The 26413-nt window shown below is 43.3% G+C and overlaps 1 protein-coding gene across 2 annotated transcripts; it reads left to right on the top strand.

The window, feature by feature from the left end:
- Positions 1–560: 560 nt before the first annotated feature.
- On the top strand, positions 561–26323 carry LOC124044289 (glycerol kinase-like). 2 transcript variants are annotated; one of them, XM_046363935.1, is made up of 19 exons: positions 561–814; positions 7600–7673; positions 10577–10683; positions 12333–12410; positions 13013–13092; positions 13675–13812; positions 14102–14211; positions 14335–14401; positions 18173–18208; positions 18370–18437; positions 19539–19581; positions 19672–19752; positions 21853–21931; positions 22011–22107; positions 22318–22402; positions 23022–23142; positions 23441–23584; positions 24388–24479; positions 25426–26323. In XM_046363935.1, exons 1-19 carry the CDS (start codon positions 728–730, stop codon positions 25444–25446), a joined length of 1608 nt encoding a protein of 535 aa, XP_046219891.1. In that variant the 5' UTR covers positions 561–727; the 3' UTR covers positions 25447–26323. The 2 variants fall into 2 exon arrangements, with proteins under 2 accessions (XP_046219891.1, XP_046219890.1); XM_046363934.1 differs by having other exon boundaries at positions 576–814; positions 24388–24584.
- The last annotated feature ends 90 nt before the right edge of the window (positions 26324–26413 follow it).

Raw genomic sequence — 26413 nt, 5'->3', positions numbered from 1 at the left:
AGGACTTTGACATTGATCGTTCAAATATCTCTTTCTTAATTTCTTTCTTTTTATTTTGGAAATGTGTGTTTATTATTTTGTATTGTTAGGTATTACTGAGAGTGTAAATCAATGTTGAGTAGGATGAAGCTGTGCTCATCTGTTAGTTTGCAGAGTTATAGCCTAAGATAAGATACAGATGAACTCAAATATCAGTTTTAGTGATTGATGATTGGATGTGTTTATGTCCAGATCACTGCTGTAAAATGAACCCACTGCCCCAGTGGGTAAAAAGGGGGTGACTTTTGATGCTTTTAGGACAACTGGGAGTTCGGGGGGGGGGGTCATGACTTCAGCGATCTCCAGGTCGGAAGTCTAGAAAGATATCAGAGTTTCCGACTTCCAATTCCGAGTTGGGATGACGATTACAAATATTTTTTTCCCAGTTGTCTTCAATGGACTGACTTGTTTTGAATGCGGCATTTATCCCGGTGATTTAAACTCGTTGAACCTTTTTTTTTATTATTTATTTTGGACGTGCCCCCGGATTTGATTGGGCAGCACGAGGCCAACGCCTTCTGACGGCTCGTCAAACATAAATTAGCCACAACCGATAGGATTTTGTCAACGTGACTGGAAGGATTCTCGCATGGTCTCAACAGGACTGCGTGTAGTGGGTGATATAAAACCGACCACACGGGTTCACCGGCGTTTGTAGAACTTGATCACCACGGATACGAACAGAAAGATGTCCACGGCTTCTTACTCGGAGAGGATCACAATGGAGCCCCTGGTCGCAGCTATCGATCAAGGCACAAGCTCGACGAGGTTTCTGGTAAGTTGGCAAAGTCACAGCAAGCCTCTGAGTTCTGATTGGGTTGCGTTCTCTCCCGTTTTTCAAAAACCTCTTAAATGTAACTTCGTGTAATCCCCGAAAGTAATTATTTATCATGAGAACCATTAATAACTAGGGATTAAAAATAAATAAATATATATAACAGTTCAGTTAAGAACACATTCTTATTTACAATTACGACTTTGTTCAGGGACCGGTAAAAACCTTGTCAGCTTGGGGATTCGATCCTGCAACCTTTCGGTTACTGACTCAACGTTCTAACTAGGCTACCTGCCGCCCGAATGCATTCTCCAAGATTACAATCTCGCCTTTCTGTACATTTAAAAAAAAAAAAAAATGTTGAGTCACTTTTGAAGACGCAAGTACAAATATGATTTTAAAAACAAACAAATTAAATATTTTATGACGTATTCCCTATTTAACACTGTATGAATAAGGTTTGGAATTACTTGTATGCTTTCTAAATATAGTATAAGGAAATTATAAAACTACAAACTGTAAAATTTCACCTTCCTTACAACTGTAAAATACATGTTTATTGTTCTAGAAAAATGTGCATATTCTCTGAATTGATCTCTTGATTAAAACATCTGCAGAGCTCTGGAGTGGCTTCCTGAACTCCACAAAAAAAATGTTTTTGTTTAAAATCTGAATATATATATATATATATATATATATATATATATATATATATATATTTGATTTAATGGCTATAAATTGATCTCTGACTGTACTATAGTGATGAAACCACTCTTTCCTGCTGTGCTACGATAAGGATTGAAGGCTGTGAAGTAGGGGTTCAGGCAGGACAGCAAAAAACATACTACTGTATCCATGGGAACCAGGGCTATTACAAGCCATTTCCATCTACGGTGTCCACAGATCAATTTAGAAGTGGGACTTTACATCTAATAGGTTTTTAAAGTAAACCGCTGTTTTCATCCTCATGCTCGCTAGCAATAGCCACAGCAGCCATTATGGAATGTCACGTTGAACAACAAAGGAGCTGATTGGCTGACACTGCCATTCTAAAATGGCCGCAGTGGCTTCTGGTACCTAGCATGAGGATGAAAACAGCAGTTTTACCAGGGGAAAAAACTAGCAGTTGTTCTTTGTGTAATAGTTGAGATAATGGGACAATTCAGAGTACAACGCGTTCCTCATCCCTGGATCGAGGTATGTTTTCTGAGTCATATCTTGCTCTGTGGTGTCTACACAGGAAGACTGTCTGACCCCCTAGCCCAATATTTGGACTATAGAAGCTTAAAGTTACTCCTTATCGTCCAAGGACATTACATGTTCTGTTAAAGGTGAATTGGCTCTGGAAGCCAAAACAGCCAAATCCTCCATCTGTAAACGTGAATCGATTCTCAATTTCAGTACTGTTCTAGAAACGAAACCCCTCTACTTTCATATCACATCCCAAAATATTTTCACCAATGCAAAAAAAAAAAAAAAAAAAATACACACTTATGCTGACTGTTTTTAAACCGGTTACTGTAGGTTGCAGCTGACCAGTATTTTTCAGCGACAACATGTTTGGTGTCTTTGTCTTCCATTTTTACACACATGTTCAGAGACTCAGAGAGCAAATTGACTCCGGTAGTCCACTCTGTCATTCGTCTGTTTTCTGTAAACAAGAGCTGTAGTAACATGGAAATACACTGAGCGTGTACAACAACATTTAAGGTGTCGACAGCGTTCTACAGGGATGTTGACTGCAAGGCTTCCCACAGTGGTGTCAAGTTGGCTGGATGTCCATTGGGTGGTGGACCATTCTTCATACACACAGGAAACTGTTGAGCGTGAAACGATTCAGCAGTGTTCTTGACGCCCTCAAACCGGTGTGCCTGACACCTACTGTCCTACCTCATTCAATGGCACTTAAAATATTTTGTCTTGCCCATTCACCCTCTAAATGGCACACACACAATCCATGTCTCAGCTCTTAAAAAAAAATATATATATATATATATATCTATATCCTTCATCTACACTGATTTGAAGGTGGTCTCCATAAGGGATCATAGCTTTCACCTGGCCAGTCTGTCATGGAAATAGCAAATGTTCCTAATGTTTTGTCCACTCAGTGGGTGTGTGGCCGTGTGGGAACCCATATGAAGGTGTCGATTTAACATCTTGATTTTTGAAAATGATTTCTAAAGGGGTTGTGTTAAATGTGGAAGACATGTTTCAGTTGCAAGCATTCAGTTGTACAACTGACTAGGTATCATCCTCCTCAATGTTCAGACTGTGTCGCAGCTCTTAACAACCCCCCCCCCAGCAGAAGACTCCCTCATCCGGTGACTTGTGTGTAACCTAACGGAACACGTGTGTAACCTAACGGAACACGTGTGTAACCTAACGGAACACGTGTGTAACCTAACGGAACACGTGTGTAACCTAACGGAACACGTGTGTAACCTAACGGAACACGTGTGTAACCTAACGGAACACGTGTGTAACCTAACGGAACACGTGTGTAACCTAACGGAACACGTGTGTAACCTAACGGAACACGTGTGTAACCTAACGGAACACGTGTGTAACCTAACGGAACACGTGTGTAACCTAACGGAACACGTGTGTAACCTAACGGAACACGTTTGACTCTGTCTGACCCTAGTGCCACTGTAAGCAGGGTTGATGTAGGTAGTCATTATTTTTTTTTAACAGGGTCTCTGATCTCTCACCATTGATCACTACCTTGGTGGCAGCACTGGGACATCCCCCCCCAATCCCTGCTTCTTTATACCTCTACCTGAATAAACTGTTTCACTCGTCTTGGTTAAACAGGAAGCTGTCCATTTTAGTTGAAGGCGTTGTGTTTATATTATTTTTTTTGACTCGTCCTGTTTGATGTAAAAATGCACCAATGTTCAAAGCAACGTGACATCCAGTCTTGGACAATGTTTCTAACTCTCGCCAAAGTGTGTGTGTGTAACATGTAGCCTACACATTAACTACTATCCTATCGGTGAGAGGTCAAGCACTCCTCTTTTCAAATGGTCATAAGAGGACAGGAGTCCAGCTGGCAATTTAAGATGTAAAAACAATGTAGTAACATGTTAATGAATAACTAATGAACAAAACACACCTTCAGTATCTGGGGGAAAACCTGACGATCTAAACCACTATGCAATTTGTCTTTTCCCGGACTGTAAAACAATGCAAATGACATATGTTGTGTAATTTGTTAGATACTACTAGTTAGATTATTACTGTCGGAGCTAGAAACACAAGCGTTTAATTGACACCCGCAATAACGTCTGCTAATCACGGCTATGTGACCAATAAATGTTTGATTTAATTTGCTTTAGTGACTATTTCAAATGAGCATCACTTTTCACACTATTTTATTACTCCTGTAAATTCCATGGTATCTACTGCTGAGGACAGTCGTCCGTCTCTCAGGTAGATGTGTAACACCTGACAGTCGTCCGTCTCTCAGGTAGATGTGTAACACCTGACAGTCGTCACACATCTCAGGTAGATGTGTAACACCTGACAGTCGTCAGTCTCTCAGGTAGATGTGTAACACCTGACAGTCGTCCGTCTCTCAGGTAGATGTGTAACACCTGACAGTCGTCCGTCTCTCAGGTAGATGTGTAACACCTGACAGTCGTCCGTCTCTCAGGTAGATGTGTAACGCCTGACAGTCGTCCGTCTCTCAGGTAGATGTGTAACGCCTGACAGTCGTCCGTCTCTCAGGTAGATGTGTAACACCTGACAGTCGTCCGTCTCTCAGGTAGATGTGTAACGCCTGACAGTCGTCTGTCTCTCAGGTAGATGTGTAACGCCTGACAGTCGTGCCAAAACAAAGCAGCCATTGTTTATCTGTCAACATTGTTGCTTGGCATGATCAGAGTATATATAAAAATGTAAAAAAGTATGTGGGATGTCAGATTAATAGTAGTGAGAATTTCATCACATTCCCAGTGGGTCAGAGGTTTACATACTCAATTGGTATTTGGGAGCATTTTGCCATTAATTTGTTTAACTTGGGTCAAAAATTTCAGGTAGCCTTCCACAAGCTTCCCACAATAAGTTGGGTGAATTTCGGCCCATTCCTCCTGACAGAGCTGGTGTAACTGAGTCAGGTTTGTAGGCCTCCTTGCTCGCACATGCTTTTTCAGTTCTGCCAACAAAGTTTCTATAAGATTGAGGTCAGGGCTTTGTGATGACCACTCCAATACCTTGACTTTGTTGTCCTTAGGCCATTTTGCCACAACTTTGGAAGTATGCTTGGGGTCATTGTCCATTTGGAAGACTCAATTGTGACCAAGCTTTAACTTCCTGACTGATGTCTTGATGTTGCTTCAATATATCCACATAATTGTCCTCCCTCATGATGCCATCTATTTTGTTATGTGCACCAGTCCCTCCTGCAGCAAAGCACCCCCACAACATGATGCTGCCACCCCCGTGCTTCACGGTTGGGATGGTGTTCTTCGGCTTGCAAGCGTCCCCCTTTTTCCTCCAAACATAACGATGGTCATTATGGCAAATAGTTATATTTTTGTTTCATCAGACGAGGACAAAAAGTACGATCTTTCTCCCCATGTGCAGTTGCAAACCGTAGTCTGGCTTTTTTATGGCTGTTTTGGAGCAATGGCTTCTTCCTTGCTGAGCGGCCTTTCAGGTTATGTCGAAATAAGACTCATTTTACTGTGGTTATAGATACTTTTGTACCTGTTTCCTCCAGCATCTTCACAAGATCATTTGTTGTTCTGGGATTGATTTGCCCTTTTTGCAGCAAAGTATGGTCATCTCTAGGAGACAGAACACGTTTCCTTCCAAAGCGGTATGATGGCTGTGTGGTCCCATGGTATTTATACTTGCGTACTATTGTTTGTACAGATGAACGCGGTAACTTCAGGAATTTGGAAGTTGCTCCCAAGGATGAACCAGACTTGTGGAAGTCTACAAAAATGTTTTTCTGGGGTCTTGGCTGATTTTTCTTTAGATTTTCCCGTGATGTCAAGCAGAGGCACTGAGGTTGAAGGTAGGCCTCGAAATACATCCGCAGGTACACCTCCAATTGACTCAAATGATGTCAATTTGCCTAATCAGAAGGTTGTAAAGCCATGGCATAATTTTCTGGAATTTTCCAAGCTGTTTAAAGGCACAGTCAACTTAGTGTTTTGTACACTTATGAAGTCCATCATATTCATGGCTTTTTGAAAGAGCGTACAGAGCTTGTTTCTTCATTCACAGCTGTCTCAGTGTTATTTCTTCAGACTGTTACAGAAGCTCTTGAAAATGATGTCTAAAATTATCATGGAAAATATATGCTTAAATGCTTTTCTCATATGTGGCAGTACTGTTTCATGTATGTATGTATGTATGTATGTATGTATGTATGTATGTATGTATGTATGTATGTATGTATGTATGTATGTATGTATGTATGTATGTATGTGAGTAGTCCTGGAGAGGGGTCTAAATTATTTTATTTGGTAGCACTGGTGCAAAAGTTGGGAGCACAACATCAAATCTAGGAGTGCCAGAATTGATATCTATTTTTACTTGATTGAGATATAGCATATTGGGCCTTGATGAATCCTATACTGAAGAAAAACATAAACGCACCATGTACAAGTGTTGGTTTCATGAGCTGAAATAAAGAAATCACAATTTTCGATTTGCACAAGAAATGTATTAATCTCAAATTTTGTGCAGAATTGTCTTTTTAATAATCCTTGTTCGGTAGCATTTATTTTTTGCCAAGAGAATCCATCCACCTTACAGGTGTGGCATATCAAGAAACTGATTTAACAGCATGATTACACAGGTGCACCTTGTGCTGGGGATAATAAAAGGCCACGTTAAAACGTGCAGTTTTAACACACAACACAATGCCACAGGCATGCTGACTGCTGGAATGTCCACCAGAGCTGTTGCCATACAATTCAATGTTTATTTCTCGACCCTAAGCCCCCTCCAATGTCATTGAAAATTTGGCAGTATGTCCAACTGGCCTCAACTGCAGACCACCTTTATGGCGTTCTGTGGGTGAGCGGTTTGTTGACGTCAATGTTGTGAACAGAGTGCCCCGTGGTGGCAGTGTGCTTATGGGAAGGCATAAGCTACGGACATTGGACACAATTGCATTTTATCGATAGCAATTTGAATGCAGAGAGACCGTGATGAAATCCTGAGGCCCATTGTCGTGCCATTCATCCGCCTCCATCACCTCATGTTTCATGATAATGCACGGCCCCATGTCGCAAAGATCTCTACACAATTCCTAGAAGCTGAAAATGTCCCTGTTCTGCCATGGCCTGTATACACCCCAGACATGTCACCCATTGAGCATGTTTGGGATGCTCTGGATCGACGTGTAGGACTGCGTGTTCCAGTTCCCTCCAATATCTAGCAATGTTGCGCAGCAATTGAAGAAGAGTGGGGACAACATGCCACAGGCCACAAAGAGCCCTCATCAACTCTAAGTGAAGGAGATGTCATGCTGCATGAGGCAAATGGTTTTCTGATCTAAGCCCCAAACCTTTTTTTTTTTTTTATAAAAAAAAAAGAGAAAAAAAAGTGACCAACTGATTCATATCTGTATTCCCAGTCGTGAAATCCATAGATTAGGGATTAAATAATTTATTTTAATTGACTGATTTTCCTTATGAACTGTAAATCTGCAACAATTTCAAATTATTTTACCGGTCACTTTAAAAAATATATTTTTGTTCAGTTTAATCTGATTTTTAAGATCACTTCCACAGTAGGAACAACTAACTCTTGTCTCTCCTCAGGTGTTCAATTCTAAAACTGCAGAGCTGCTTAGTCACCACCAGGTTGGGATAAAGCAGAGTTTCCCTAAAGAGGGGTGAGTGCCCACACCTTACACTGCAATACAGTCCGCTTGCAAGGCCCAGTAACAATACTTTTATGAGCCTTCTATTCTCCTCCCTTTTTAAAAATTTTACCTTTTTATTTAACAAGGCAAGTCAGTTAAGAACAAATTCTTATTTTCAATGACTGCCTAGGAACAGTGGGTTAACTGCCTTGTTCAGGGGCAGAACGACAGATTTTTACCTGGTTGGCTCAGGGGATTCGATCTTGCAACCTTTCAGTTACTAGTCAAATTCTCTAACCACTAAGCTACCTGGCTCTACCCTTCTGGGGTGAATTCTGATCCAGGATTGGTCAGTGATGACAGGGAGAATGCAAAGAGGGAAATTTGGAAGGAGGATCTTTATGAGTATGTCAACATTTACCAAATCCCCTCCCTGGGTTGAGTCAACACTGAGTACTAAGAACTGATATTACACTTTAATGAAGATCCCTAGGATTTTTTTCCTCCTTTAGCTGAATGCATGAGCTGTCAGTCCAATGTCCAGGGCTTATTTACATTAGACAGACTATTGGTGTTCTATTGGCCGGGCAGCCTGTGGGGTTCTGTGGGCCGGGCAGACTGTGGGGTTCTGTGGGCCGGGCAGACTGTGGGGTTCTGTGGGCCGGGCAGACTGGGCCGGGCAGACTGTGGGCCGGGCAGACTGTGGGCCGGGCAGACTGTGGGGTTCTGTGGGCCGGGCAGACTGTGGGCTGGGCAGACTGTGGGGTTCTGTGGGCCGGGCAGACTGTGGGCCGGGCAGACTGTGGGGTTCTGTGGGCCGGGCAGCCTGTGGGGTTCTGTGGGCCGGGCAGCCTGTGGGGTTCTGTGGGCCGGGCAGCCTGTGGGGTTCTGTGGGCTGGGCAGACTGTGGGCCGGGCAGACTGTGGGGTTCTGTGGGCCGGGCAGACTGGGCCGGGCAGACTGTGGGCCAGGCAGACTGTGGGGTTCTGTGGGCCGGGCAGACTGTGGGCCGGGCAGACTGTGGGGTTCTGTGGGCTACTAAAGCCTTATTTGGGGAACTTGCAGTGCATTCTGAAAGTTACGTTACAGCCTTATTCTAAAATGGATTAAATTGTCCCCCCCCCCCATCAATCTACGCACAATACCTCCATAATGACAAAGCAAAAACAGGTTTTGACATTTTTTGCAAAAAACAAAACCAATGATATCACGTTTACATAAGTATTCAGACCCTTTACTCAGTACTTTGAAGCCCCGTCGGCAGCGATTACAGCCTCACGTCTTTTGTTGGGTATGACGCTACAAGCTTGGCACACCTTTTTTGGGGGGAGTTTCTCCCATTCTTCTCTGTAGATCCTCTCAAGCTCTATCAAGTTGGATGGGGAGTGTTTCTGCACAGCTTTTCGGGTCTCCAGAGATGTTCGATCAGGTTCAAATCCAGGTTCTGGCTGGGCCACTCAAGGACATTCAGAGACTTGTCCCGAAGCCACTCCTGCGTTGTCTTGGCTGTGTGCTTACGGTCATTGTCCTGTTGGAAGGTGAACCGTCACCCCAGTATGAGGTCCTGAGTGCTCTGGAGCAGGTTTTCATCAAGGTTCTCTCTCTACTTTGATCTGTTCATCTTTGCCTTTATCCTGACTAGTCTCCCAGTCCCTGCCGCTGAAAAACATCCCCACAGCATGATGCTGCCACCACCATGCTTCACCGTAGGGATGGTGCCAGGTGTCCTCCAGACATGATGCTGCCACCACCATGCTTCACCATAGGGATGGGGCCAGGTTTCCTCCAGATGTGACGCTTGGCATTCAGAACAAAGAGTTCAAACTTGGTTTCATCAGACCAGAGAATCTTGTTTCTCATGGTCCGAGTTCCTTAGGTGACTTCTGGCAAACTCCAAGCGGGCTGTCATGTGCCTTTTTTACTGAGGAGAGGCTTCTCTCTGGCCACTCTACCATAAAGGCCTGATTGGTGGAGTGCTGCAGAGATGTGTTGTCCTTCTAGAAGGTTCTCCATTCTCCACAAAGGAACTCTTTGGTCACCTCCCTTCTCCCCTGATTGCTCAGTTTTGGCCGGGCGGCCAGCTCTAGGATGAGTTTTCGCGGTTCCCAACTTCTTCCATTTAAGAACGATGGAGGCCACTGTTCTTGGAGACTTAATGCTGTAGACATTTTTTTTTGGTACCCTTCCCCAGATGTGTTCCTGTCTCGGAGCTCTACGGACAATTCCTTCGACCTCATGGCTTGGTTTTTGCTCTGACATCCACTGTCAACTGTGGGACCTTTTGTATAGATAGGTGTCTTTACAAATCATGTCCAATCAATTGAATTTACCACAGCTGGACTCCAAGTTGTAGAAACATCTCAAGGATGATCAATGGAAACAGGATGCACCTGAGCTCATTTTAGAGTCTCATAGCAAAGGGTCTGAATACTTATGTAAATAAGGTATTTCTGAATTATTTTTTTCAATATATTTTGCCCAAAATTCTTAAACCTGCTTTTGCTTTGTCATTATCGGTTATTGTGTGTAGATGAGAATTTTTATTTAATTTTTATAAATAGTATTGAATCAATTTTAGAATAAGGTTGGAATGTAACCATGTAGAGAAGGGGTTTGGACACTTTCCGAACTGTATACAGAGAAGCTGCTATTAACTATGGGCCTGGGTTCTTTTGGAAAGACTCTTTGACCGAGTCAGAACTTTAAACAAATTGTCTTTGACCCTGATGAGGACCAGTAGAAAAGAGAATTGGACCACATGTGAAAGACTTAAGTGTCGGTACCTGTTGTACAGTGATCATCAGGGATAGAACGCACAACACCAAGTAGAAATATGACACTTGTCATTCCACATTTTCACCATGTTCGTTCTCTGAACTTTCTAATACTGGTAAAACCGTTTCCAACACTTAGTTGAACTGTGTGTTTGTCAGCTGGGTAGAAGAGGACCCTAAGGAGATTCTTCAGTCAGTTTATGAGTGTATGGAGAGGACCTGTGAGAAGCTCGGCCAGCTCAACATAGACATCTCCAACATTAAAGGTACTATGTGTATATATATATTAGTGCCTTCAGAAAGTATTCACACCCCTTGACTTTGTCCACATTTTGTTGTGTTACAGCCTGAATTTAAAATGGATTACATTTTAAGTGTATTCTTTGGTCACTGGCCCACACACAATACCCTATAATGTCAGTGGAATTATATTTTTCAAAATGTTTACATAATACATTTCAGCTTGTAATTAATTGAGTCAAGTATTCAACCCCTTTTGTTATGGCAAGGAGCCTAAATAAGTTCAGGTGTAAAAACAAGGTGCTTAAACAAGTCACGGAATAAGTTGCATGGATTCACTTTGTGTGCAATAATAGTTTAAAGCACGATGTTTGAATGACTACCTCATCTCTGTTCCCCACACATACAAATGATCTCTAAGGTCCCTCAGTCGAGCAGTGAATTTCAAACACCGATTCAACCACAAAGACAAGGGAGGTTTTCCAAATGCCTCACCAATTAAGGGCATCTATTGGTAGATTGGTTAAAAACAAAATAAAGCAGACATTGAATATACCTTTTTTGAGCATGTTAAAGTTATTAATTACACATTGTAGTGACTGGGTATATTGCTACACCATCCAAAGACACAGGTGTCCCTTCTAACTCTGTTGCCGGAAAGGAAGGAAACCACTCAGGCCAATTTGGTGACTTAAAAAAAACACACAAAAAAAACAATTAGAGTTGAATGGCTGTTTAAAGGAGAACACTGAGGATGGATCAACAACATTGTAGTTACTCCGCAATACTAACCTAATTGACAGAGTGAAAAGAAGTACAGAATAGATGGTATTACAAAACATGCTTCCTGTTTCCAACAAGGCACTAAAGTGTGGAAAAAAACGTGGTAAAGCAATTGGCTATTTGTCCTGAATGCAATGTGTTATGTTTGGGGGGAAAATACAACACATTACTGAGTACCTCTCTCGCATATGTCCAAGCATAGTGGTGGCTGCATCATGTTATGGGTATGCTTGTAATCGTTAAGGACTGGGGAGTTATTGTAGGATTAAAAGAAACCGAATGGAGCTCCACACAGGCTAAATCCTAGAGGAAAACCTGGTTGTCTGCTTTCCACCAGCCACTGGGGGATATATTCACTTTTCAGCAGGACAATAACCTAAAACACACGGTCAAATATTCACATGAGTTGTTTACCAAGAAGACGGTGAATCTTCCTGAATGTCTGAGTTACACTTTGAACTTAAATAAGCTTGAAAATCAATGGCAAGATGTAAATGGCTGTCTAGCAATGATCATCTACCAGTTTGACAGAGTTTGAAGAATTTTGAAAATAATAATGGGCAAATGTTGAACAATCCAGGTGTGGAAAGCTCTTGGACTTTGGACCAGAAAGCCTCACGGCTGTAATCGCAGCCAAAGATACTTCTACAATGTATTGAGTCACGGGGTGACTACTTATCTGAATTCGTTTTCACTTTGTCGTTATGGGATTTGAGTGTGTGTGTTAAGACCTATTTAATCCATTTAAAATTCAGGCTGTAACACAACAAAATGTGTAACAATTCAAGGGGTGTGAATACTCTGTACCTACAGTGGCACTCAGGATTCCATTGAATGCAGCAGGGGGTGTGGTGTTCGTTTACCATTTTTCTTTTTTTATTTGTTTACCCAGCTGTCGGCGTGACCAATCAGAGAGAGACTACGCTGGTTTGGGACAAAGAGACTGGGGAACCGCTCTACAATGCCATTGGTGGGTAATTACCAAGCTCATTGGTAGTCACAAACGTATGTGCCAGAAAGTACGGGGGTCACCGTCCCCAGTAGAAGGAACAGCCTGTTCACTTTTTTGGGGGAGGGGGGGGGGTCAGAGTTATAATTCAGTAGTGGTTTTAGGAACCAGTCCAATTCATTGGCTTTGACACACACACTTTTTTTTCCCCAGTCTGATTCAGACAGCTACCCTCAGCCCCCCCAGTCTGATTCAGACAGCTACCCTCAGCCCCCCCAGTCTCTCCCTCAAACCACCACACAGATCCTTACCGTAACTCAACTTAGTCAATGTCCTAAAGTTGTGTCATGTGACAAACCACACAGCACATGGCCAGATTGCATAACATCATCCAATAGCATTGTAGTAAAACCATTACACCCTCCCCCAGCTCCAGGAAGTACTGTGTGATGTCATCCCAACAGTCGTGCTTCTCATTCTGCCAGTTCCACCACTGTCTATTGTTGAACATTGTAAGATAGTGTGTATATATTATAATCTCTGGGTGATTTTATTCAGTTGAAGATTTCGGTTTTTTAGTAGTGATTTTATTTAACTCCTTGTGTGCTTGGTTAACCCTGTAGTTTGGCTGGACCTTCGTACACAGTCCACAGTGGAGAGGCTGATCAACAGCACCCCGGGAAAAAACAAGAACCATCTGAAGGTAAGAGGAGAGCCCTGGACCTCCAGGTCCTCATTGGAGTCACACTTTTCCTCCATCCCTATCAAACACAGCTGATTAATACTAAACTAATTGCATTCTAAACTGAATATCATGATTAGGTGATTATTGGAGTCAGGTGTCACAGTTTTGCCCCAGCTATCAGGCCCCCGGGGACTGGAATTACTCACCCCTGCCCTAGCCCCTACTTCATAGCCCCTACCCCACCATGGATCCTAGTCTATAGGCACCTGTGGGGATGAGAAGATTGTTCACACCTAATATCTAATCTGACACATCTTTACGATACTCTCTGATGGGTGACGTCAACCCCCTTGACTCCTCACCCTTACATTTGATTATTTCTCCCTTTATATTTGTCAACATTTTTTAAAATTTAACCTTTTTTATTTAACCAAGTCAGTTAAGAAAAAATCCTTATTTACAATGACTGCCTACCCCCCCCCCCCTGACGACGCTGGGCCAATTGTGCGCCACGCTGGGCCAATTGTGCGCCACCCTATGGGACACCCAATCACGGCCGGAAGTGATACAGCCTCTCTCTCCATCGCTCTCTCTCCCCAGCACAAGACCGGTCTGCCCATCAGTACATACTTCAGTGCTGTGAAGCTGCGTTGGCTCATGGACAACGTGGAGGAGGTCGCTGAGGCTGTCCTGACACACAGAGCCATGTTCGGCACTGTGGACTCCTGGCTTATCTGGGTAAGACTGGGCCCAACCCGAACCCTACAGTACTGGGCTGGTACAAATACCTGCACAGTTACTCCGGATCGGAGTTGATGATCAGTTCCTGTTCCGATTGTTAATCTGTGATAAATGATTAATCATCCAGATGATTGATTTGACAGATATAAAAATGACAGAGGATCTACATTTTTTTTAAAAACTTGTCAGGGTTGACTTAAAACCCAGACTTATTTCCATTGTGGTTCTGAATTGACATGTTTATTATTCATTATCTTCTGTGGCGGTGCGGTCCTCTCTATCCCAGTGTCTGACAGGGGGGAAGAGTGGAGGGGTGCATGTCACAGATGTGACCAATGCAAGTCGCACCATGCTCTTCAATATACACACCCTGGACTGGGACCCCGAGCTCTGCAAGTAGGAACACACACACACAGTTGAACATGTTTGCATAGACATATCTGCATGAGTTAATAAATTGTACAAAATGTACTATACATTTCCAGCATTATTTTGAATGTATTTATTTGTTGGCTGTAGATATTTCGATGTCCCAATGGAAATTCTACCCCAAGTGAAGAGCTCCTCAGAAATATACGGTTCAATGGTGAGTGGATGTTTTTGAAACCCTTACCGACCCATGTTTTAAACACGACCCCACCTATCCAGGTTAAGTCCTTATCATTCTTCAGTAGGAGGGAGCCATAGATGTTTATGATCAAGTGTGTGATTTTAAGTGACCAATCAAAGCGGGTTATTTGTTTTGTTTTATGACTAGTGTTTAGTTCCAACTGAGTCAAAGGTGACCTGATAAGATTCCAGGTGACAGTCATTAGACTATGGTCAAGGTTACAGGGCTAAATATTGTCTGGGGAATGAACCAAGAAAACAGTCATTAGACTATAATGGTCAAGGTTACAGGGCTAAATATTGTTTTCTTGGTTCGTTCCCCAGACACTTGCTCAGACTTGACATGCATTGTGTTTTTTTGGGGGGGGAAAGTATTCAGACCCCCTTGACTTTTCCCCGTTGTTACATTTACATTTACATTTAAGTCATTTAGCAGACGCTCTTATCCAGAGCGACTTACAATACATTCCATTCCAATAACAGGGAAATGAACCTGTATCTAGTTAGCAGAATAAAGTAGTTTATTATTATAATAAATTAATATTCTCTAGATTTCCAGCAAAAACATACAAAATAATTACTTCTATTGAATACTGGCACAAAATAAAATCTAAAGCTTTTGACAAATACTTTGTTGAGAGCTGTAAAACCACATAACGAGCACACTCCCTCGATATAGTTTACTGGTGAAGTGGATTTGTGTTGGACAACATTGCTATTTGGTACGATATTTAATTATAAACTATTGTGGGTTCTGCTCTTTCACTTTCCACCGAGTTTGAGGACGTTGGTTACAATGGCGCCGATGCCGTCGAAGATCAGGTGGACATGGGTCTCACACATGACGGCTGGTGATGTCACCACCTTGTTCTTCTGGTCTACGTGGGCGCCACAGCCTTATTCTAAAATAGATTAAAACTTTTATTTTTAATATATATAATCTTCACACAATGACAAAACAAAAACAGGTTTTTGGATATTTTTTTGCAAAATTAATTAATTAACATTTACATAAGTATTCAGTACTTTCGCTTTCTCATTCTTGACACTTCTCCCTTCTTCATATTTAAGGTTAGAACTAACTTTCTAAATGTTTTGATACTTCTAGTTTGGAGTTGCGTTTTTCTGATAACGTAGTTACAATATTTCAATGTGTATAGTATTGCTTACTAGGTGTGTCCCATCAATTGTGTAACCACTCCCTCTTCCAATTAGGGCTAATTGATAAGCTGTTCAAAAGAGGAACTTGTATTCCTTTTGTTTTTTATTCCTTGACGAAGGCCATGCACCCGAAACGGGTCGGTTTAACACTTTTTTTGTTTCTATTGAACTTTCCATACGAATAAAGGCATTTGAATCAATTGTATGAAGAGTGTCTTGGTCCTCCTTTTTGATTCAGTACTTTGCTGAAGCACCTTTTGGCAGGAATTTTCTGGAAGTTAAAAGCTCATTTACTGTAGTAAATTCAATTTACACAATTCAAAAACTCTAAAATGCTATTTGGAAAACAACAAAATGACCCCAGCCATGAATTATCGATATTACTTTAAAGGTCAATGTACAGTGCATTCGGAAAGTATTCAGACCCCTTGAATTTCTCCACATTTTGTTAGGTTACAACCTTATTCTAAAATGGATTCAATTGTTTTGTTTCTCCCCCTCATCAATCTACACACAATACCCCATAATGGCATCACAATACCCCATAATGGCATCACAATACCCCATAATGACATCACAATACCCCATAATGACATCACAATACCCCATAATGACATCACAATACCCCATAATGGCATCACAATACCCCATAATGACAAAGCAAAAACAGGTTTTCAGAACATGTTGCAAATGTAACCCCCACCCCTCCCATTTACATGAGTATTCAGACCGTTTACTCAGTACTTTGTTGAAGCACCCTTGGCAGTGATTACAGCCTCCAGTCTTCTGGGTGTCTCAACAAGCTTGGCACACCTGTATTTGGGGAGTTACTCCCATTCTTCTCTGCAGATCCTCTCAAGCTCGGTCAGGTTGGCTAGGGAACTTTGCTGCACTCTTATTTTCAGGTCTCTCTCTAGAGATGTTCAAGTACGGATTCCTGCTGGGGCACTCACGGACATTCAGAGACTTGTCCCGAAGCCACTCCTGCGTTTGTCTTGGCTGTGTGCTTAGGGTTGTTGTACTGTTGGAAGGTGAACCTTTGCCCCAGTCTGAGGTTCTGAGTGCTCTGAAGCAGGTTTTCATCAAGGATCTCTTTACTTTGCTCTGTTCATCTTTCTCTCGATCCTGACTAGTCTCCCCAAAATATCCCCACAGCTTGATGCTGCCACCATGCTTCACAGTAGAGATGGTGCCAGGTTTCTTCCAGACGTGATGCTTGCCTTTCAGGCCAAAGAGTTCAATCTTGTTTTTTTCAGACCAGAGAATCTGGTTTCTCATGATCTGAGTCCTTTAGGTGCCTTTTGGCAAACTCAAAGATGTCATGTACCTTTTTACTGAGGAGTGGCTTCAGTCTGGCCACTCTACCATAAAGGCCTGATTGGTTGAATGCTGCAGAGATGGTTTTCTTTCTGGAAGGTTCTCCCATTTCTACAGAGGAGCTCTGTCAGTGACCATTGGGTTCTTGGTCACCTCCCTGACCAAGGCTCTTCTCCCCTGATTGCTTAGTTTGGCTGAGTGGCCAGCTCTAGGAAGAGTCTCTGTGGTTCCAAACTTCTTCCATTTAAGAAAGACTGAGGCCACTGTTTTGGGGAACTTCAATGATGCAGACATTTTTTTTGGTTCTCTTCCTCAGTTCTGTGCCTCGACACAATCCTGGCTTTGTTTTTGCTCTGACATGCACTGTCAACTGTGGGACCTTATGTAGACTGGTGTCTTTTTTCCAAATCATGTCCAATCAATTGAATTTACCACAAGTGGACTCCAATCAAGTTGTAGAAACATCTCAAGGAGGATCAATGGAAACAGCTGAGCTCAAACCAAACCTGGAAACCAGATACAGAGAAATGACGCTCATCTTGTGACTGTTGTCTTTGTAACGAGGACAGATTTTAAATGGGTCAAATTTAGAACTACATACTCGCTCATGAATAGAACGTGAAGTGTCTGTCTTTTGTTTTTGTGTTTTTATCTCATGTCACTGTCATGTTTGCTGCACTGCTGTCAACAACCTTGGTGTCCAGAGGTCATTCATTGAGCTGGTTGCTCCTCCTACTTCTGATTATGTTCTTATCTGCATCTGACACCTAAAATGGCTGCCCGTCGTCCCCAAAATGTTCTCACTCTCTCTCACATCCACCAAATGGAGGTTTGGTAAGGTCTGTGGAGAGAATGCCAGGCCTTTGGCTCCCCCCCCTCTTCCTTTTCCATTACACCATTGAGATGCTCGTGACTCCTGTGGTGTCCGTAGCGAGTGTGTGGCTATAGCTATGCCAGTTATTTGGACAGGAGCGTCTCGTGACTGCCTTAACAGCTGATATTTGGACAGGAGTGTCTCGTGACTGCCTTAACAGCTGATTTTTGGACAGGAGTGTCTCGTGACTGCCTTAACAGCTGATTTTTGGTTTGGCTGTAGAGATGATTTGGACAGATGCTGTGGTTTGTGTTTTAATACGACCTTGGTTGACCCGATCCTGTTGCTGCTACTATTAGTTCTGATTTGTTAAAGGTGACTTCGTTGAGATTTGACACAGGACCTGGATCAGTAACTTCACTCACATCATGTCTGTTCATTTTCATCCTCTTCTAGAACTCTGGTTCTCTGGCAGGAGTTCCCATCTCCGGGGTAAGGAGTTCTCCCTCGTTGTTATTGCATCAAAACAATCTACTGTCTGTGTGTGATTTGCCCTAGTTGGAGTGAATCAATGACCTAGCATTGACAGTAATGACTGACAAGAGGTTAGTGTGTGTGTGACTAAACGCTGTTTGTGGTTCTTGCTGTCGCAGTGTCTCGGGGACCAGTCCGCTGCTCTGGTTGGTCAGATGTGCTTCCAGGATGGACAGGCTAAAAACACGTAAGTTCTCCTCAAGACGGGTCTTCTCTCCTTACTTGGAAAAAAAAACTGACTGTGATATTCATATCATTTTATTCAGAGGTCCGTATCACTTAAAGGTGTGTGTGTGTGTGTGTGAACATTTTATCCTTAGACTGTCCAGGTATTCCTTCAGTTAGTTGTAATGAAAGGAGAGTGTGGCCTTTGACTCTGTCATTTGTTTGGGAGCCACGGCTCTGTAGCTCTGCATTCTGGCTGTGGCCTGCTTGTTGTGTTCACAGCTATGGTGTAGCTGTTTTGGACGGGTTTATGACCCAGCAGACACGGTCGTTCTCTGTGGAACTGGACGTGCTGGGTTAAGTCGTCATCACTCAGAAACACAGCCAGTTTCAGAATATATTAGTCCGTAGAATGTTATGTACGAGCCTGGCTCCTCCCTCTCGTTCCTGACCTTCTAGTGAGTGTCCAAGCCACTGTGCTTCTTCTGCCTACTACTTTGCTCTTTGGTGGTTTTCGTTAAGCTGTAAAATATCTGTAAAACACTGTGAAAACTGCGCATGTAAAAAAGGGATTTCTAAAATACTTTTGAGATTTGATTTTATATGAACACGGTAAACGCATCACCAAGTGGTGATATGGGAGGGTACAAGCTCCTTACCCCCCCCCCCCCAGCCTTAAGACTTCTGCATTATTAATCAAGTGGCCACTGGACTATCACATTGACCCCCCCACGCTCCATTTGTCTGCTGCGACTCTCTGTTTTACCTCTGTATAGTCACTTCACCCCTACCTACCTCGACTAACCTGTACCCCTGCACACTGACTCGGTACCTGTATATTATTATATTATATTATATATTACCTGTATATAGCCTCATTGTTATTTTGTGTCAATTTTTTAAAACTTAATTTTTTAATAAAAAAAAAACTCTTTCTTGCATTGTTGGTTAAGGGCTTGTAAGCATTTCACGGTCTACACTTGTTGTATTCGGGGCATGTGACAAAGTTTGATTTGATTTTCAGAGATGTCCCCAAGTCTTCCTCTGTTCTTCTCGGAGAGATGGATTGTATTTTTATGGTCCGACTCATCTCCTTTTAAAACCCTTGTTTTTTTTTTTAAAGGTACGGAACTGGCTGCTTCCTGCTGAGAAACACAGGGATCGAGGTAAAATGGACTTGAATGTCTTTATTTTATTTTTTTCTGCAAAATGGTGTCTGTCTGCTCTTAAATGACACCCTCTCTCTTTCGTCTCAGCCAGTGATGTCAGATCACGGCCTCCTGACCACACTGGCCTACAAACTGGGGAAGGACTCACCAGCCCACTACGCTCTCGAGGTACACATCTACTGTCCTGTAGCGCTGGGTCCTGTAGTCCTGTAGCGCTGGGTCCTGTAGTCCTGTAGCGCTGGGTCCTGTAGCGCTGGGTCCTGTAGTCCTGTAGCGCTGGGTCCTGTAGTCCTGTAGCGCTGGGTCCCGTAGTCCTGTAGCGCTGGGTCCTGTAGTCCTGTAGCGCTGGGTCCCGTAGTCCTGTAGCGCTGGGTCCCGTAGTCCTGTAGCGCTGGGTCCCGTAGTCCTGTAGCGCTGGGTCCTGTAGCGCTGGGTCCCGTAGCGCTGGGTCCTGTAGCGCTGGGTCCTGTAGCGCTGGGTCCCGTAGCGCTGGGTCCCGTAGCGCTGTAGCGCTGGGTCCCGTAGCGCTGTAGCGCTGGGTCCTGTAGCGCTGGGTCCTGTAGCGCTGGGTCCTGTAGCGCTGGGTCCTGTAGCGCTGTTATAATGCGCCTTGCAAAAGTATTCATTCCCCTTGGTGTTTTTCCTATTTTGTTGCATTACAGCCTGTAATTTAAATGGATTTTTATTTGGATTCCATGTAATGAACATACACAAAATAGTCCGAATTGAAAAAAAATAATATATATATATATATATATATAATTAAAACAGAAAAGTGGTGTGCACATATGCATGAATATGTTTTCACCCCCTTGGCTATGAAACCCCTAACCGATTTACCTTCCGAAGTCACATACTTAGTTAGATTGCACACAGGTGACACTTCTATAAAGTCTACATGATCTCAGTGTGTGTGTATATATAAACCTGTTCTGAAAGGCCCCAGAGTCTGTAACCCCACCAAGCAAGCAGCACCATGAAGACCAAGGAGCTCTTCAAACAGGTCAGGGACAAAGTTGTGGAGAAGTACAGACCAGGGTTAGGTTATAAAAAAAAATATCTGAAACTTTGAACATCCCACAGAGCACCATTTAAATCCATTATTATAAAATGGAAAGAATATGGACCCACAAAAAACCTGCCAAGAGAGGGCCACACACCAACACAGATCAGACAAGGAGGGCATTAATTAGAGGCAACAACGTGACCAAAGATAACCCTGAAGGAGCTGCAAAGCTCCACAGTGGAGATTGGAGTACCTGTCCATAGGACCACTTTAAGCTGTACTCTCCACAGAGCTGGGCTTTATGGAAGAGTGGCCAGAAAAAAAGAAGTAAACACGTTTGGTGTTCGCCAGAAGGCATGTGGGATACTCCCAAACATATGGAACAAGGTACTCTGGTCAGGTGAGACTAAAATTTAGATTTTTGGCCATCAAGGAAAATGCTATTTCTGGTGCAAACCCAACACCTCATCACCCCGAGAATGCCATCCCCACAGTGAAGCATGGTGGCAGCATCATGCTGTGAGGATGTTTTTCATCGGCAGGGACTGGGAAACTGGTCAGAATAGAAGGAATGATGGATGGCACTAAATACAGGGAAATTCTTGAGGGAAACCTGTTTGTCTTCCAGAGATTTGAGTTTGGGACGGAGGTTCACCTTCTAGCAGGACAAAGACCCTAAGCATACTGCTAAAGCAACACTCGAGTGGTTTAAGGGGAAACATTTTAAATGTTTTGGAATGGCCTCGTCAAACCCCAGACCTCAATCCAATTGAGAATCTGTGGTATGACTTAAATATTGATGTACACCAGCGGAATCCATCCAACTTGAAGGAGCTGGAGCAGTTTTGCCTTGAAGAATGGGCAAAAATCTCAGTTGCTAGATGTGCCAAGTTTTATAGAGACATACTCCAAGAGACGTGTAAACTGTAATTGCTGCAAAAGGTGTCTCTACAAAGTTTTGACTTTGGGGGGTGAATAGTTATGCAAAATTTTTTTTTTTTTGTTGGTTTGTCTTGTTTTTTTTTGTTTCATAATAAATATTTTTGCATCTTCAAAGTGGTAGGCATGTTGTGTAAATCAAATCTAATTTAATTCCAGGTTTTTAGGTAACAAAATAGTAAAAATGCCAAGGGGGTGAATACTTTCGCAAGCCACTGTGCTAGTCTTGTTGTGCCCTGTCTGAAATACAGCCCTGCAGTATGTTTGTCAGGTTCTGATTGTCTCCTCTATGCTGGTGCTGACCTGTGATTGGTCTATTCCAGGGGTCGGTGGCCATAGCTGGCGCAGTGGTACGCTGGCTGAAAGATAACCTGGGAATCATCCAATCCTCCGCAGAGATCGGTGAGCTCCGCAACACTGTACGTTTTTGGGTTGATGGTCATATTTACTTAAGACCGTCATCATCCTCTTCCTCTCACAGAGAAGCTGGCAGGTGATGTGGGCTCGTCCTATGGATGTTACTTTGTTCCTGCCTTCTCCGGGCTGTACGCCCCCTACTGGGAGCCCAGTGCACGAGGGTAGGCCTCTTGCACCTAATTGTGAAACAATCCTTGAGCTTCAGACGTCATTCATTTCACTTGGAGTTTTTTATGTGACAAAATGTCACTAGATTTGAGGTGTTCTTTTAAAAAAAAAAGTTAACGTGTGTATTCTGTACTCGATTTCAACAGAGCTGCCAGTTTTTTATTTCCATCCTGGTTTCATCTCTCTCTCTCTCGTTTTGACAGTATCATCTGTGGCCTGACTCAATTCACTAACAGATCTCACCTGGCCTTCGCTGCGCTGGAGGCTGTCTGTTTTCAGACTAGAGAGGTAAGCCAGACTCAGTTCACTAACAGATCTCACCTAGCCTTCGCTGCACTGGCTGTCTGTTTTCAGACTAGAGGTAAGCCAGACTCAGTTCACTAACAGATCTCACCTTGCCTTCGCTGCGCTGGAGGCTGTCTGTTTTCAGACTAGAGAGGTAAGCCAGACCCGGTTCACTAACAGATCTCACCTTGCCTTCGCTGCACTGGCTGTCTGTTTTCAGACTAGAGAGGTAAGCCTGACTCGGTTCACTAACAGATCTCACCTAGGCCTTCGCTGCTCTGGAGGCTGTCTGTTTTCAGACTAGAGAGGTAAGCCTGACTCGGTTCACTAACAGATCTCACCTAGGCCTTCGCTGGAGGCTGTCTGTTTTCAGACTAGAGAGGTAAGCCTGACTCAGTTCACTAACAGATCTCACCTAGCCTTCGCTGCACTGGCTGTCTGTTTTCAGACTAGAGAGGTAAGCCTGACTCAGTTCACTAACAGATCTCACCTAGCCTTCGCTGCGCTGGCTGTCTGTTTTCAGAGAATATGGCTCTGAGTTCCATTCAGACTCAAATCACAGAAGTCAAACAGCAGACTCTGCTATGAACCCATTATAATTGTATTTATTATTATTGTCCAGATCCTGGAGGCTATGAATCAGGATTACGGGGTTCCTTTGACCCAGCTCCAGGTGGACGGAGGCATGACCTCCAACAGGCTACTGATGCAGCTTCAAGCTGATGTACTCTGCATCCCCGTGGGTAAGCACGCACGCGCCCGCTCGCACCAACACACTGCATTGAGGTAAAGAACACACACTCGGTAGTCTCTCATTTGAAACTTTGACTCAACCACACACACATTTTACGTCTACTTCCAAGAACATACAGACACGTTGACATCATGCACTCAAACATGTAAACTTGTAACATGTAAACTCAAACACCTAATGCAGGCAGACACAGCTGCTGCACAGTACACACTCTCTAACTTTTTTTTTTTTATACCCAAATACACATACTCCCGAGGCAGTAGTGGATGTCTGTGTTGTTCCCTCAGTGAAGCCGTCCATGTCGGAGACCACGGCGCTGGGCGCAGCCATGGCAGCAGGAGCAGCGGAGGGGGTGGGTGTCTGGAGTCTGACCCCTGGTAACCTCACAACCATCCCCACTGACAAATACCAACCCCTGATCAATCCTGAGGGTGAGAGTCAGACCTTGATCAGTAGCCAGGGTTGGGGTCAAAGTGATTTGAAAATGCCATTAAAAAAATCAATATATATATATATATATAATTTACAATTCATTATTTAAAAAAAATGTAAAGCCACTTCTTGAATTGACTTATTTGGAAAACTGAATTGACCCCTGACCCTGTCACCATGATTTGTGAAACCGTATCAATGTGTCCTACATTTAACCACCAGATGACAGTATCTTACATTAAAAACCGTTCAGTTAATATTCTCAAACCCGACCTTAAACAGTGACTAGGGTTTGGTTTCACCAATGAACTTTTTTTTTTGTGGGGGGGGGCGCAATAGAGGCTTTAGGTCACTGCCCCTTGAATAAAACAATAAATGGGAGCTGTCAAGATGGACATCAACGGAGGTTATTTTTAGTGAGTGCATTTCGCATGTGGCTAATTAGCATCCAACCACCTTCAGTCTGGAAAAACCACTGCCAAGGTTTTGCATGGAAACTTTAGTTTTGAATCGTGACGTTCTGGCATGTCTGCCTTGTGAGTTGTTGGCAGGGTCCCCGGAAAATGTTTTCTCCTGTATCGACTGAGGATGTGACATAGTTCCTCCAGGCCAAGAGTTCATCGTTGAAACCAGACCCTAGTCACTGTGTTGCCTAAAGTCAGGTTTTACATGACACTCTCTACAATTGTTTTTATTTGGTAGAGTTCAACACTGACATCTAGTGGTTATATGTATGTACTGCAGTTACCTTGAGGATAGGAGCCTACAATGGAATTGTCTGTCCCTCCTTTTTCTCCTGTAGAGAGTGAGTTCCGGTACGCACGATGGAAGAAGGCTGTCCAGAAGGCCATGAATTGGGAGACCACTGAGCCCATCAGCAACGGGAACGGCCCGGTGAGCAACGGGAACGGCCCGGTGAGCAACGGGAACGGCCCGGTGAGCAACGGGAACGGCCCGGTGAGCAACGGGAACGGCCCGGTGAGCAACGGGAACGGCCCGGTGAGCATTGAGCAATAAGCACACCCATTTGATACCCTGGGTCTCTCTCGATGGATAGCCTGGGGGCCTCTCTGTATCTTGTATAAATGCAGTGTTGGGACAGAAGGTTAACAGGACCTCCTAGGGTCTGGGCCATGTCTCGGCGGACCTCCTAAGGTCTGGGAGTTGTTGGTTTATGTTGTGTCTTGAGTGAGATGCTTCTCCATTCTAAAACTATCATAGCCAAAATATGTGTTGATTGAAACCCTGAATTGAACTAGAAATTCCCTCTTTACACGAGGAGTCTCTTCTTACATGTGCAACAACTGTAACATACAGGATGGCCCTGAGACTGATACAGGATGAGACTGATACAGGATGACCCTGAGACTGATACAGGGATACAGGATGACCCTGAGACTGATACAGGATGACCCTGAGACTGATACAGGGTGACCCTGAGACTGATACAGGGTGACCCTGAGACTGATACAGGGTGACCCTGAGACTGATACAGGGTGACCCTGAGACTGATACAGGGTGACCCTGAGACTGATACAGGGTGACCCTGAGACTGATACAGGGTGACCCTGAGACTGATACAGGGTGACCCTGAGACTGATACAGGGTGACCCTGAGACTGATACAGGGTGACACTGAGACTGATACAGGGATAATGTAACGTAGAAAGACAATTAGTTACATGCTACCAACATGGTACATGCTACCTACCTGAAGCCAAGTACCACTAATGCCATGGTAATGCATATATTTTTAAGCTACTACTATAAATTACATGAGCGGTCTCCTTTTTCTCTCATCTAAACCTTGTCACCCTCCTCCTCTCTCTGTCATCACACAGGACACCACTAGTAGGATCTGAGCCAACACTAGGAACCGTTGAGGATACATATGGAGTTGAAGAGAGGGGGAACATACAGAATGTAACACCCGTCCCTCCATAGGTCCACATGGCACCTACATCTGATGGCTGTTTGGGCATGCTGTGGACTGTCCTTTCCTCCTGAGAGCATTCCTAGTGCACATCCTGTTGCCTCCTGTACATGTACTCAGCCCCGGTCTCTTAGTCCCATGGACAAGGACCCTACCCGTGAGCCTTTTATCTTGGAAGAAAGGCCCAAAGATTGAATCAATTGATGGAGCTCGACTGTGTGTCTGAACGGTGATGGAGACTGATTCTCCTGTGGAAGGGAAAAAAAACAAACATCCAATCTTGTCTTGTTTTCTATTAATTTATTAAGCAGATGATATTTTAATGTTCATCTTTTTTTGTCATATTGTGCATTTTGTCATTTTAACAAATGTGGGCACTGTACATTTAAAAAAATAATAATAATAATTAATTACACTGGTTAGTAATAGCGTCACCATTGAACCAGTGTTGTGAGAATGTTGTAGGCTACATATCTATAATGTGGAATGGAAGACCTGCCGAGAGATGGTTTGCTACTCTGATGATCGTAGGATGTACCTAGTTATATGTGTGTCCACTTGACGGAACCTCGGTATGAAAAGCATCGCAGGGTCCTTACAGCACTTTATAATGATTGCTTTACGTGTGGAGTGCATGATATGAGTACGACGCTCTGGATTTTTAAAGGGACATTTGTGTATTTAAATAATAATAATTAAATACCGATAAAGCTTTTTTTAAGGGATCATCAATGGATAATGAAAGGTCTGTGAAACACATTTACTTAAGTTGCAAGTGGAAGTTTTAACTTCAAAACGCTTCATAATAATTTTTTTTTTTTCAGTCCAAGAAAAGTATAATACTTCCTAATTAATATTTGGTCATGAATTGTCTTGTCCTTACAGCACTTTATAAT

This window comes from Oncorhynchus gorbuscha, linkage group LG09, assembly GCF_021184085.1.
Source record: "Oncorhynchus gorbuscha isolate QuinsamMale2020 ecotype Even-year linkage group LG09, OgorEven_v1.0, whole genome shotgun sequence".
In the NCBI taxonomy this organism is placed as follows: Eukaryota; Metazoa; Chordata; class Actinopteri; order Salmoniformes; family Salmonidae; genus Oncorhynchus; species Oncorhynchus gorbuscha.
The sequence above is the reverse complement of the archived record's forward strand: the minus strand, read 5'-3'. Positions and strand labels throughout refer to the sequence as shown.

What these genes read in the sequence shown, in the direction of transcription:
- LOC124044289 (XM_046363934.1), top strand. Translation starts at nt 728, where the DNA reads ATGTCCACGGCTTCTTACTCGGAGAGGATCACAATGGAGCCCCTGGTC. An exon ending in TGAGAAACACAGGGATCGAG is followed by an intron (nt 19,582 to 19,671) that starts GTAAAATGGACT and finishes CTTTCGTCTCAG; the next exon opens with CCAGTGATGTCAGATCACGG. An exon ending in TGGGAGCCCAGTGCACGAGG is followed by an intron (nt 22,108 to 22,317) that starts GTAGGCCTCTTG and finishes TCGTTTTGACAG; the next exon opens with TATCATCTGTGGCCTGACTC.